This window comes from Bombus affinis, chromosome 4 (genome assembly GCF_024516045.1).
Source record: "Bombus affinis isolate iyBomAffi1 chromosome 4, iyBomAffi1.2, whole genome shotgun sequence".
Classification (NCBI taxonomy): Eukaryota; Metazoa; Arthropoda; class Insecta; order Hymenoptera; family Apidae; genus Bombus; species Bombus affinis.
The window spans coordinates 2,908,176-2,921,675 of record NC_066347.1 but is presented as its reverse complement, the minus strand read 5'-3'; the positions used below and the strand labels follow the sequence as shown (position 1 = coordinate 2,921,675).

At 30.9% G+C, this 13,500-nt stretch overlaps 2 protein-coding genes across 2 annotated transcripts; both read right to left on the bottom strand.

Moving 5' to 3' along the window:
• Positions 1 to 1,375: 1,375 nt before the first annotated feature.
• LOC126915322 (ATP-dependent RNA helicase me31b) lies at positions 1,376 to 9,760 on the bottom strand. The gene is made up of 8 exons (XM_050719901.1): positions 9,498 to 9,760; positions 8,319 to 8,488; positions 7,978 to 8,184; positions 7,708 to 7,879; positions 7,478 to 7,628; positions 7,192 to 7,387; positions 6,898 to 7,068; positions 1,376 to 6,753 (listed from the first exon to the last, which is right to left on the bottom strand). Exons 2-8 carry the CDS (start codon positions 8,457 to 8,459, stop codon positions 6,457 to 6,459), a joined length of 1,335 nt encoding a protein of 444 aa, XP_050575858.1. The 5' UTR covers positions 8,460 to 8,488; positions 9,498 to 9,760; the 3' UTR covers positions 1,376 to 6,456.
• Positions 9,593 to 13,345, bottom strand: LOC126915326 (zinc finger protein 236-like). The gene is made up of 3 exons (XM_050719910.1): positions 12,811 to 13,345; positions 11,415 to 12,084; positions 9,593 to 11,105 (listed from the first exon to the last, which is right to left on the bottom strand). Exons 1-3 carry the CDS (start codon positions 12,869 to 12,871, stop codon positions 10,940 to 10,942), a joined length of 897 nt encoding a protein of 298 aa, XP_050575867.1. The 5' UTR covers positions 12,872 to 13,345; the 3' UTR covers positions 9,593 to 10,939.
• Positions 13,346 to 13,500: the final 155 nt, after the last annotated feature.

Here is a 13,500-nt window from a genome sequence, read left to right as displayed (position 1 = left end):
TGAATACTTATCACAGACGGCCGTTAATTGGTTACTACAATACCGGTGTCATGTTGGATCGCTGATAGTATTATTTCATGTCTTCCACCAGTGTTCCAGGAAGAAAAGAATGGTTCAGAGTGATATAATTTATATATACTCTGGAGAGCAATCGGTAGATCGCACGTTTGTGTACACTCGTATGCTGTCGTGTCGATCATCCGTAACAGAGATTCGCGATTATACTATATGGATAGATGAATGTAATTACAAGGATGGAATTGTATTTGCACGATCGTATCAATATTTGTCGCTTCTAACCAGGAATTATATTTCCAACACATATTCCCGTTCGACCATGACCGATCGGAGGACACGAGTGATCCTAGCAAGCGCCATTAAATATTTTCTGATTAATCGCGCGAAACAGTTCGGAGGATTTATCGTTTGTGAATGAAACTTCTAGTCTAATTTCGATCGATGATCACTAATCTCCTGAGACACAAGTTCAAACATTTTTGTAACTGTAAAATTAAGTTATATTATATGGCTTTCGTTTCGAGTTATTCGTAGATTATTGCATAGATACGTGTTTGCATAGATACTATCTCGGTACTAAATCGTTCCATGAAAAAACAAAGAAATTCTATTAAATTATGACAATGAAATACGATGAATTTATTATCATATAAAATAAGAAACTCACATAGTAATAAAATCAATTTGTATTCTTATCCTGTATCGTACTAACAAATAATTGGTTATTATATTTTTTATATTATATACTTGTCTCATCATTTTTTAATAACTATTCAAACGATCAAACCTTATGCTTGCATAATGTTTCTTTTTTATTTTTACCCGTAAAACATCCAACTAACAAAGTTTGAAAAATCTTGAGACTAGTATATTAAAGAAAATATTATTTTCAACGACATTAAGCGATTTAATCTTCAACTCCCTTTAAAAGATATTATTATACAAGATAATATAAAATAAGTAATAAATTCACAAATTTCCAATTTTTTAATTTAGAACACTTCCATGATCACAACACGTAATATCGATCGTCCGAATCTTTGAAGAAGCTGATTTTCTTCGTCCTTGTTGCAAGCGAAACAAACAATAGCAGTTGATAAAATTCGTAGAAGATAAATGTAATGCTTGTACGATTAGTTCTGATACAGCTAGCTTTAGCCACGATATTTTTGAATTCGTTGGACAGATTATCCACTTCAGCTATACGAAATTACACGTAAAGATTATCTTCTAATTATGCGCTTTGTGTTCGTATATAACACATGCTTGTATGTATAATACTTTTGGAAGGTTTAAAATGTCAATATTATTTTATGATTAATTTAAATAGGGCAGATTGAAAAGAAAATATACGTGGTATACTGAACCGGAAATTTTATTAAGGATCAAATTTTCTTTGCTATTTTGTTCCTTTCGAAAACAAAATTCATTGACATGCCTTTTAATTTTATTGTTTCTTTTTTTAATCTTTTCCATCAGATCGGGTCTGTGCTTTGCAGAAATGAAAAACAAATAAAAAAGGTTCTTTTCGTAATTCAGGCACAAACCTATCTTTACAATTGAGAAATAAACAATTTATGTTCCTGATATATAACAGATAATCTCATCTTTTTGTTTTTTTCTTCGATTCTGTTTTCGCACGCGATCAATTTCACGTTATCGAACGTACATAACAACACAGAGGGGGTGGTGTTCTCAAGTTACAGAAATGCTTAAAAATTTCAGATACAAAAAACATTCGATCAACACATACGATCAGATAAGGATCATACGATTTCTTATGATTTTTCATTTTTCTTTTTTCTTTTCTTTTTTTTTTTTTCTTCTTTTATTTTCTTTTTATCTTTTAATTTCATGCAATCCGAACAATATCGTGCGATTGTCTCAAAATATATGACACTTATTGCTTTGCGAATGAAAAGGTTTTAAAGTGCACATATTCATGTATAAAACATTAGAAACAAATATACGGTATTGTACGATTTGCATTTACAAGAGAATTCGTATTTCAAAAGCTTCTTTTTTTTCTCTCTTTCTTTGTCAAAGGATAAACCAATTCCGTTTGAACGTGTCATGAAGAATTTGTTGCATTGTTTGTGAACAATACGGAAAAGGGTACAATTTGCAAAATATATGTGTTTCTTTCGAGGTACCGTCGCTGAGGAATATTCGACGTTCAGATACTATTAAAATGAGATTTTGGAAAATGAATTACCATAGTTGTTATAAATAGAATGTTGACGGTACTTTTTTTACGAATTCTTTTCTTTTTTTTCACCTTCTTCTTCTTTTTAATAGTCTCTGCACGGATTGTTGGAGATGTTGTCCCAACATTATGAACGAGCTGCGTGGACTACAAAATATTTTTCGGACATGCGTTCGAGACCAAATATGTTTTTCGCCTATTGTAAAAGTATGTTTTATTTTATAGTGTTGCAGCTCGTTGGCATTGGTTGTTAAAACCAATGAAAATTGCAACGAAGGTACGAGATTGTTTCACGAATATAACATTCCACAGTCTCGTAAAGATGTTATTTCCTTCACTACACATACGAAGTGAATCGTATATACTTAAAGATTATTATTAACCCTTAGGATGATGACAAGGGTTTTTCCCTTACGTATCCCATAATCCAGATATTAACACATCGCTACAAAGGTGCCCTCACACAATTGTTTCCACATCAAGGGTATTTCCTTCTCCAAGATGAGGTATAGGAACTTCACTTGGAAATATTATCTATGCGACAGACATGAGGGAACACTCGCAAGATGGTAAAGAACAAAGTTACTATATGACTCTTGTACAAGCAATCCCATAAACGCTTCAAAAAGAAATACATGTATGTATATATGTATTACATGCATTCTATGGTTTTACAGATTCAGATTCCATGTACAACATAGAGCATGACGTAACTTTAAAGTTAAGATTACTTGTCGTAGTTTCAATAATAGAACAAAACAAATATATATTTATTCCTTCAGTCTATACGCATAGCATTGCATTCAGCAATTTTTTTTTCTTTTTATCACCCTGCTTCTATTAGAGATTTATACTTTTATTTCACACGAATATCAGTCTTTCAAAAGAGTCAAGATAAACACTATAATGACCATTCCCAATTAGTCACATGTTTTATGATTTGCTTATGTTGCAACAGTTATCTTTTTCGTTATAGCTCGACACAGTTGCAAAATTGCTAAATAAACAAATACACACGTATACAATATTTTACGAAATAATCAAGATACACGTAAATTTATTAGGCACAGTTTCATGCAGCGTGTTTAAGAACATTTTTTTCTTTCTTTCTTTCCTCATTGGCACATTCTTGACTCTCTTAAAGATTGATTTAAAATATATCTCACAAAATATTCCGGTATCGGATCTAATGGTGCTTTAAATTATAAGTCAATAAGACCAAGAACACACGAACGTCTTCCTAGTCTGTACAACTTCGCGAAAAGAACCATGATAGAACTTTCACAAATATATATAACACAAAAGTAAAATTTTTGTGGTGAATATGTAGGAGTATTCTTTTTGTTTTAGAACTGACATTATCCAAAATACTGTCCGATTTACTGAATTACATGTTTCCGTATGAAGAAAATAATAAAATATGAAAGAATGAGACCGAGAGAAACAAAAAAGGATTACAATATAATATTAGAACGGAATTCATATACGATTTTACTGTATGCAATATATCCAATTAGTGAAAATGCACTTTTTCTTCTTTCTTTCTCAGCGTAAGTAACTTCGTATATGAAAAAAACGTAATAATCGATAAAAAGATAGAGCCACAATGAAAAAAACACTATATGTTTCTCTCTAAACTGTTATAAATACAATGCTTACGTAATTATTTCAATAAATCACCGCCAATTTTTATAACTAATTCTTTTTCTTTCCACTTTGGAATTTATATTCCAACATGGCAAAGAACGTTTTACACATTGATTCTCTACCATTAACTGGCTCTTTTTTCTATCGTTCCAAGCATCATAATGCCTGATTCTTGCAACAATACGATGCGCGCTTATACTCAATTGTTTCGAGATTTTCTATAATAAACGAATTTCTTAAATCACATTCTTTCTCAAACTGGCAAAAAAGTGTAAATCGATAGATAATGCTGTTGCACCCTGATACGTGCGTTTACAGACACATTTTCAATATTGAAACGTCGTACGTATGAAATTATAATTTGTGTCAGCACAGAAAAACGGTTTTTAATGCTTTTAATACTATAATACTAAATCACAGCATTAATGCTCAGATAGCGGATACAAGAGAGAATTTATAATACGTCAGATAATTAATAATTTCACAGCATATCATTTCCTCTTTCTTACATAGAACAGAATTATATAAAATGTTTTGTGCAAAAACCGCATTACCCCATATACTAAAAACGTGCTTACATTTTATTATGGGCAATGAAAACGGAGAACGAAAAGGATTTTTCGTTTCATCTTTGATATGCGTACGAGTCAGTGCATAGAACTCTTGTATCAAATATTCGTACTCATTATGATTGTATTTATGTGTCATCTATACGAAATATTAAATTAAAAGTCAAAGTTTTTAAGTAATAAGCATAATTACATATTAATTTTATATTGACATTACATGGAACTATATTGATTAGAAAGCTTAATGTTTTATCTCATGCATATTTAAAAATTTTGCACATATAAAAATCCATCGCGTTATTAGATGGATATTCAAAATTAAGTTCAGTTCCATATTTGTATTAAAGCAAAATTTCAAATACTTTTAATATCATACTATACTATACTAACTCTCCATTCCAGCAGTCAAGATCTTAGTCGTCATAGGACATCTCTCCTGTTTCCTCCACCGCAGAAGCAAAATATCCGTCAAAACTGATATTATAAGTCTAAAGGCATTCCAAACCGTTTTCCATCACCTTTTTCTCATTAATATCTCTCATTGAAATTTTTTGCTTCAAATATGAAATATGCTACTATTGCCTATTAATGTATACACATTTCGTTCCATAAACCTAGGTCGTCTTGGCTGGTGGTGGACTTTTTTCGTTCATGGGAGAATATTAACAATAGAAATTTACTTTATGGAAAATTACTTCTTACATGCGTCTACAATTTTTTACCTTTTTATATGGTTAACATGTACACAGATATCAAAGAAAAAAAACCAAGAATAAAAGGGGATTCCATGCTGACGTTCCATTACATTTTGGCAGTTGTCTTTATCTGTTGCAGAAAATGATATTGTTATTATACTACAATATATACATTTTTGCTTATATTCGTAGTTTTACCTAAAATGTGTCTTAAATGTAACAAAGAATCCTTGCTAGATAATGTCATTACTCATATATCAATTGGTGGAACAATTTTGAATTACAGTAGACACAAATATTCAATAGACATCTTACATAGAATCCCTAACTTCGACAAATGCCACCAGCCAGTTATTTATAAAAAATAATTGTATAAAACTAGTCAATTTTACAACCTCTGACTCTCAATCACAATTTCGTAAAAAAAAATCAGATTAAGTTTAAAACAGTCTATTACCACTTTACAGAAAGAAAAAAGATTATCTCGCCTTTTTTGAAAAGTGATTTGAATTTCAGAGTTGTATGACAGCATTGACAGGTAGCAAAATCAAGCCATGATCAAATATTAAGATCGATATAATATTTAGAATTTGTGATCATATATTTAAGAAGAATTTATATGTAAAGTATGGTAATGCAAAAGTAATGGGTATATGGATTAATTTATGGTATTCAGATACAAACAGCATTAAACTGTAGTTTACTCTCATTATGCTGTGTTTCTTCTTAAATCACACATCCCATCACATTTTTCTTAAGGAACAAAAAAATCTTGGAAGTATGAAGCCATTGTATAAAAATTTACTATTAAAATGATGAATACTCACATGTAATATTTACAGTTTGTGGTAAAATGTAATGATTATTATGTTACTCATGTTATTTGTTTACATGTTGTGCTCTTGATAATGGCTTGACTCTGGCGCGCACTTTAGATTATGTACATTTATATGTATTTATGTACAAAGAATGACTCGCACCGGCATTCGCATCACTTCATTCACTGAGTTCACTGTTTCATGCTCAGTATGCCTTATTTACAAGTAATTCATGTTTTCGCCGTTTTAGTATGATGTTAATTGAAATTTTCAATTTTTTTCTATATAGACCACTTTTTTTTTAAATCTAAATGTTCATAGCACTGTTTTGTCTTTATACACTGTTAAACACCCCAGACAATACTTTTTTCAGACTGAAATAATGTTTCACTCTGTGAGTTTAAAGCATAGCAATGTATGCCTTACATGTACGAGTCACACAATCACCATTTAACACTTCAAACTCTTTGAGCGCATATAAACATCATGATGATGTATCGAAACTACTTAGACACATTACCCTCTTCCATGCTATTATTGTCTTCTGGTCTTGCTACATACAAACTTGGATCTATTACCTTTGGAATAGGTTTAATCTCTGTTCCAAGCTCTTGTTCGATACGATGTAAGTTAAAACGGTCTTCGTACGTGATTAGGTTAATTGCTATACCTAAGTGACCGAATCGTCCTGATCGGCCGATACGATGAAGGTATGTCTCTGCCATTTTTGGAAAGTCAAAATTGATAACGACGTTCACAGCTTGTACATCAATACCACGAGTAAACAGATCACTGCTCACCTATAGATAATACATTAATATATAACTTTAAATTTTTCCATAAAATTAAACATAATTAAACTTTGATAACTTTTCCATTAGAAGAAAAATCAATAAGCACATACAATTTACTTAGTTAATAATATAATAATTTTACACACTTACCAAGTTTCTGCATAGTCCTGCTCGAAAATCATGGAACACGCGATTTCGGTGTGCCTGCGCCATTTTCGCGTGTATGTAGTAACAGCAATATCCAAGATCTGTTATCTTTTTTGCGAGTAATTCAACACGTTGTGTTGAATTGCAGAATATTATGCTTTGTGTTATTTGCAACTTGAAAAACAAAAAATAAATTAGGCAGAAGTACTTGATAAAGAAAAAAAAATAGAATTTATTTCAGTAAATTTTTATATTAAACATATTATGTAAAACAAACAGACCTTACAGTGGCCTTACCTTGGAGAACAGTGTATTAAGACAATGAACTTTTTGTCGTTCTTGTACAAAGGCGTAATATTGTGTTACACCTTTCAATGTGAGTTCTTCCATTAAATTAATCTCATATGGATCTCTTAAGTGTTTTTCCATGAATTGTTTCACTGTCAGGGGAAATGTAGCTGAATACAGCAGTATTTGACGTTCATGTGGTAATCTAAATAAATGCATGACAGTAAAAATTATAGTACAATAATATATATAATATAAAAAGATATCATCAATAATTATATACTAGAATATATACCTGGAAATGACATGATCCAACATCCCTTTAAAATCTTGTGACAGTAGTTTATCTGCTTCATCCAAAACTAGAGTTTTACAATGATCCATATTTGCAACATTCTTGTCCATAAGGTCAAGAATTCTTCCTGGCGTTGCTATTATTACTTGTACTAAAAACGAATTATATCATAAGTAAAATATTTTTAATTTTTAAATTAGTTCTTATAAAAAGATACATTAAATACAAACCTGTCTGGTAAATCCTCATAATGTCATCCCGTAAGTCTGTTCCTCCAGTAGTTACCATTACTTTTATGTCCATATGTTTTGCCAGTTCAATGCAAATTTGCGATGTCTGAAGAGCTAACTCTCTAGTGGGTACAAGTACTAATGCCTGAATCACATCTTTTCGTGGATCAACCTAAGGTAATATATTAATAATAATAATATTAAAGTTAACACAATGAAACGTTTTAGTAACATATTTAATTATATTAGAGCAATTAATTATATGCAAACCTGTTCTAGCACTGGAATTGAATAGGCCCCAGTTTTACCAGTCCCATTTTTCGCACGAGCCAAGATATCTTTACCAGATAATGCAATAGGAATACTGGCTTCTTGAATTGGGGAAGGCTTTTCCCAACCTTTTTCAAAGATGCCCATTAATAATTCTCGTTTTAGGCAAAACTCCTCAAATTCATTGCCACGAGTATCAGTAACATCCTAAAAATTTTTATGTAAACAATTTTATTAATAATTTAAGCCAGAAATAGATAAAATAACTAAATTCATAGAATTTTATTAGTGAATAAAGTATAACTAAAGTAAAATTAGAATGATTATAATATATAACTTACACTAGTTTTAATTCGTTTGTCCTTTGGTGGAATTTTTAATTTGGCTTTCCAACCCACATCGTCCATTTTGTCTATTTCTGATTTGGTATTCAAACCAGAATTTAGGACATGATTGGAATTTATATGTGTTTCTGTCATCATTTTGGAAATGATGAAATATTATCTATTTCCTAAAAATATAAATTTTCTTTTATAAATGGAATATTTATTTAAAATATATAATAAGTATGTCTTACATAATTAATTGTTTAACTATAATAGAATAAACAATAAACACTACCATGAAGTTACTTGAAATTGCGAGTATAAGTCATAAATGGAACATTAACACGTTCATAGAACAAAAAGCAATATCAATATATGTGACCTGTTGAAAAGATCACAATAGAATGTAAACATCATAGGTATACTGATTGGAAGAATACTAGTTTTTATGTATTTCAACCTTATAAGGAAGTTTAACAGTTCAATATTGGCTACTGATATTGTTTAGAAAAACTTTGAATTTTGAAGAACATATACATACTACATTTAGACATATCGATTTCACAGCACCATTAACATTTAAAACGTTATAAAATTATTATGAATTAACATAAAATTAAATTTATAAATTAAAACATAATATCATAAAACGGAATTTTGGAAAATTATAATACATTGCCTAAATTAATATAACATTAATACTGCAATCATTTCAATGTATTTCATAATCTTTATATAACTTTTAACAAAAACAGCAATTAGAACACACAAAATTGTTTACGAAGTAAATTGAACGAAGTTTACCAAATATATCACATCCATGAGAAAAACGAAGATAATTTATTCGGAAAGTTTAAGATATTGGTAACATTTTTATATATTATACATATGCATATTCAACAGAAAATCGTAATTAATATTATAATCGCATGTTATTTATACAGCACACTTTCAATATACTAATAAGATTGATTTGGTGGTCGATGTTAATACATCACGTTACTACCGTCAGACATACTTGTGAGCAGGATGAAAAACAGAGTACAGACCATCTGTGCAAAGTCAATTTTCTTTTCTATAAAACAAGTCTAAAATCTTTCTGAATATATGTACACGACGGAAAGAAAAACGAAATTCCCTTAAATGCAAAATCATTCGTTTAACAAAATTTTTATATAGTACAGAGCTACTTGCCTTGAAATGGATGGATATCGATGCTGAGCTGAGCACTCGATTAGGAAACAACACGCCAAAATGGCCGTTCCAATGTCAAGTTTTCTTTGCAGTGCTTAACCGCCGCGTTCTTTCTTACGGAGCACTAACACGGATTACTTGCTCGGAAAGCGTATCGCGTAATACGCGGCACTATATTACGTTCTTTTCCGTTAGTAATATGAGACTAACGCACTGCGTCAAATGCGGGTGATAATTATTCCTCGTTGAACGTACACGACATGCGCCATGAAAGAGTAAAATTACTTAGGTTAGAAACCGTTACGTTATTGCGCGCACTCTATCGATGACGACGCCTAATTTCACGCGAAGCTTTAAGGCGCACTCTTAAATCGTACCTCGTATCGTATCTCGAACTTGCTCGATCAAACGTCGATCCATTTGCCGTTATAGTTAGTTAGCTAGTTTATTATTTTCCTTTTGTTTGATAATTTTTAGAAAACTTCGCTTCGTGTCATTTGGGTTTTCGCGCCCTAACATTTATCAGTATATTTATTATGTGTTCGTCTGGGGAATTCGGATTTAGGTTGTTACCCATGGAGCTCTAAATAATTGAGAAATAAACCCGACTAATTAAAATTTGAACACTTTAATCAAATAATAATTTGGATAACAGATTTGAACTTAAACGTATTAATAACAAAAGTAAATATGTAGATTAACAAGTGGGTATATATATCTATCAATGATAATATGTAATTATGATACTTAATCAATCAATTTATTACTAAAATTTCTTTATTCATTGTCTCGACTACGTTACTGTACAATTCATATCTATCGTGCCAATATTCACATTACGGGGAGCTATAAGACTATAATGGTCTATTATATACATGTGTATATATATATATATATATATATATATATATGTAACATTCGTAAAATTAACGCTACGGGGAGCCACAAAGCTGCGACGGTAAATAAATCAAATTCAATTAATACTGTTACTACTTACATAAAATCTCAAATAAGAGTAAATACAGAATTACATAATATTTTTGAATGAGACTTTGTTTCTCAAAGAATATGTATAGTTAACAAACAAAGATCAAGCTATTCGAATTTTTATTTCGATGTCATATCCTTTGTCGATTCAAATGCTTCTATCGTTTGTAATAAATAAAACAATTCTTATTCGTAGAAAAGAGACATGTGAATTTGTCTTAACATTATATAATTAATATTTTCACTTATTGAAATTTATAAACTTGACCCAAGGGAAATAGTATGGGCGAAAAAGTTAAAAGTTGTTCTATGGTATTATCATACTATTGTATAGTATATATTATATATATTCGAATCCAAATTTTACGTAGTTAATTAACGAAATATATTTAATGTATAATATTATACATTTCTCTATATAAATATGTTTATATTAAAGAAATAAAATTTGTCTTCTAGCTACAATTTTGTTCCTTCCTTTGAGATATTCGATATTTTCTACAAGCTTCCGGGCAATGTCGTTCCAAATATCGTCTTTGTGAGAATGCTTTGAAACATTCCCCGCATCGCCATTGCCATTGATGGTGATTCCGTGTCCTTTGATGCGCACGTAAATTTGATCTACAAAATATATACGTCACACCGTAACCTTAATTTTATAAAACGATACAATTAAATCAATAAAATTAACTTCTTAATTTATGAAAAAATAAATAATTCAAGAGATGCACGAATTAACACATTACGCACGGATTACGCAATCAAGATATCTGATTGTCGTTTTCATTCTTATACATTTTTCATTAAAAATTTTCTATCATAATCATTACGTATCAACAAAATTCCAAAATCTTTTTATTATTCGTAACGCGTGCTAATGTTTGTGGTGTACCGATAAATATTGAACGAAAACAAGGAAGGATTATATACCGATCAGCAAAAGATTTATGGCAGACTGGACACTCGAAAGGTCGTTCACCAGTATGGAGGCGGAGATGACCCTTCAACACCCATGGACGATCGAAGCTTTTACGGCAATAGGGACAATAATGCATAGTTTTATTTCGCTTCCAATTTTGTGGGTTCTCCACCCCCGACGTTTTCATATTGCCACCCAGATACTGATTTTGGGAATCAATCTGTTTCTTATTTGGAGTAAGATATAATGCTTGCGAGGTCGTTTGATTCTCGGTTTCATTGAACGTCCTATTCAAATTTACTGCCACCTTGATTTCATTATTACTTACGTTTACCGGGTACTCTACTTTTTCAGAATTTGATGTCAATGGTATTTGCACTTTCTCCACGTTTTGTTTATTATTAGGGTCAATCACTACCTGATTGGTATTCATGGAAACATTCGTAGTAGTCGACGATATCGTATTTTCGATGTCAGAAAAATTTATCATCCCTAACTCTACTTCATCTACATTAGATTCTTTATTCCACAACATAGTGTTTTCTTTGTTAAACGTATATCGTGTTACGATTGGTAATTTTGAAGACGTCCATATATTACTACATTTCGTAGAATTATCTTTGGTCTGATGTTTTCTCTTCGCATCAACCGATGACGGCGGCGTCCATGGTAATTCTGCTTCTATTAATATATGAAAAACAATTGATCGAACTTTACCAGTGTCCCCAAACTTTTTGCATATAATGTATATCATTCTATTCGTTTTAACATATTGAATACCAATATCGCATTCGTTCTTGGCGGAACGGGCAAAAATGTGCCAAAAATACAAAAAAAATACAAACATGGAAAGCCAAGCTAATACACTTTATGGTTGTCATCTTTCCTTCGGTATACGTACCTTTCGTTTCGTACCATCAAATTTTTACATTAGATTTACGTTTGATTTTGAGTTAGTTTTAAGGTAGATTTGGGTTAGCTTTCAAGAAAAACACGTTCGAAATTGAAACTGTATCTAACGAATTTTTAGGCAATATATCATCTCCGACTAAAACAAATACAATATTCGTATTCAACACGTGAAAACGAGTAGAATAACGTATAATATGTACTAGAAGTTTGGGGGAGAGAGAGGGACGCACTGGTAAAGTCTTATGAAACAAATTTTTTCTCTTCTTGTACGATAGAATACGCGCTCCATATGCAAATTGTTTAATTATCATTAACGAATGTCTAGCTGAAAGTGGATCTTGAGATTCAGGGCAAGAAACGCAATTCATCTTTTTCAACAACTTTACGAGTTACAGGATATACATACGTACTTTCTTTTTCATAACCACGCTAAAATATCATTTGTCGTTTCTGGACATACTGTAGCTTACTGTACAGCGAAGAAATGTTTCTTACCTTCAGAAGAGCTATCCGTCTTTCTGTATCTTGTCATCGACTTGATCAAACAACGCGGCATGTTTTCGCGAATACGAACGGACACAACTTGACGAAAGGAACGAAATACAATAAAGTGTTGGGCGTTGCAACAGCGATGGAGCAAACCACTGTCACACAGTTGATAGGCATTTGTTACTTTCTTTATGCCTTCAGTACTGTAATATCGAAAGATTCACCCACAGCCAATATGAGAAAAAGACGCATTTCCAGGCATCATCGATCGATTCTTTTTCTCACTCAGGATAGGCGAAAAGGAGAAGCAAATTATTAAATAATGTAATAAAATGTATATTTTCTTCAAATTATTCAAATTAAGCACAGTGTAGAGTTATCATTTTTGTTAAGTGTAGGTGGTAACGATATGTTAAGGGATTGTTCTTTTTTTATAGGATATGTGAACGACACGTATAGTTTGTTTATAGAAATTAATCTTTCTATTTATTTTGCATGTGGAAATATTACAGTAGAATATTTGAAAATACATATATATATTTCATATTTGTATAAAGATCGTAAAAATTTATAAGAATTTGTAAAAATAAAAATTTCGTATTTTTATAATGAAAAAGAACATTAATAAAATGATATGATAATTGCAATGAGAAATAGCTTAATTGTTGGAATAATTTTCATATAAACGTTATTCGT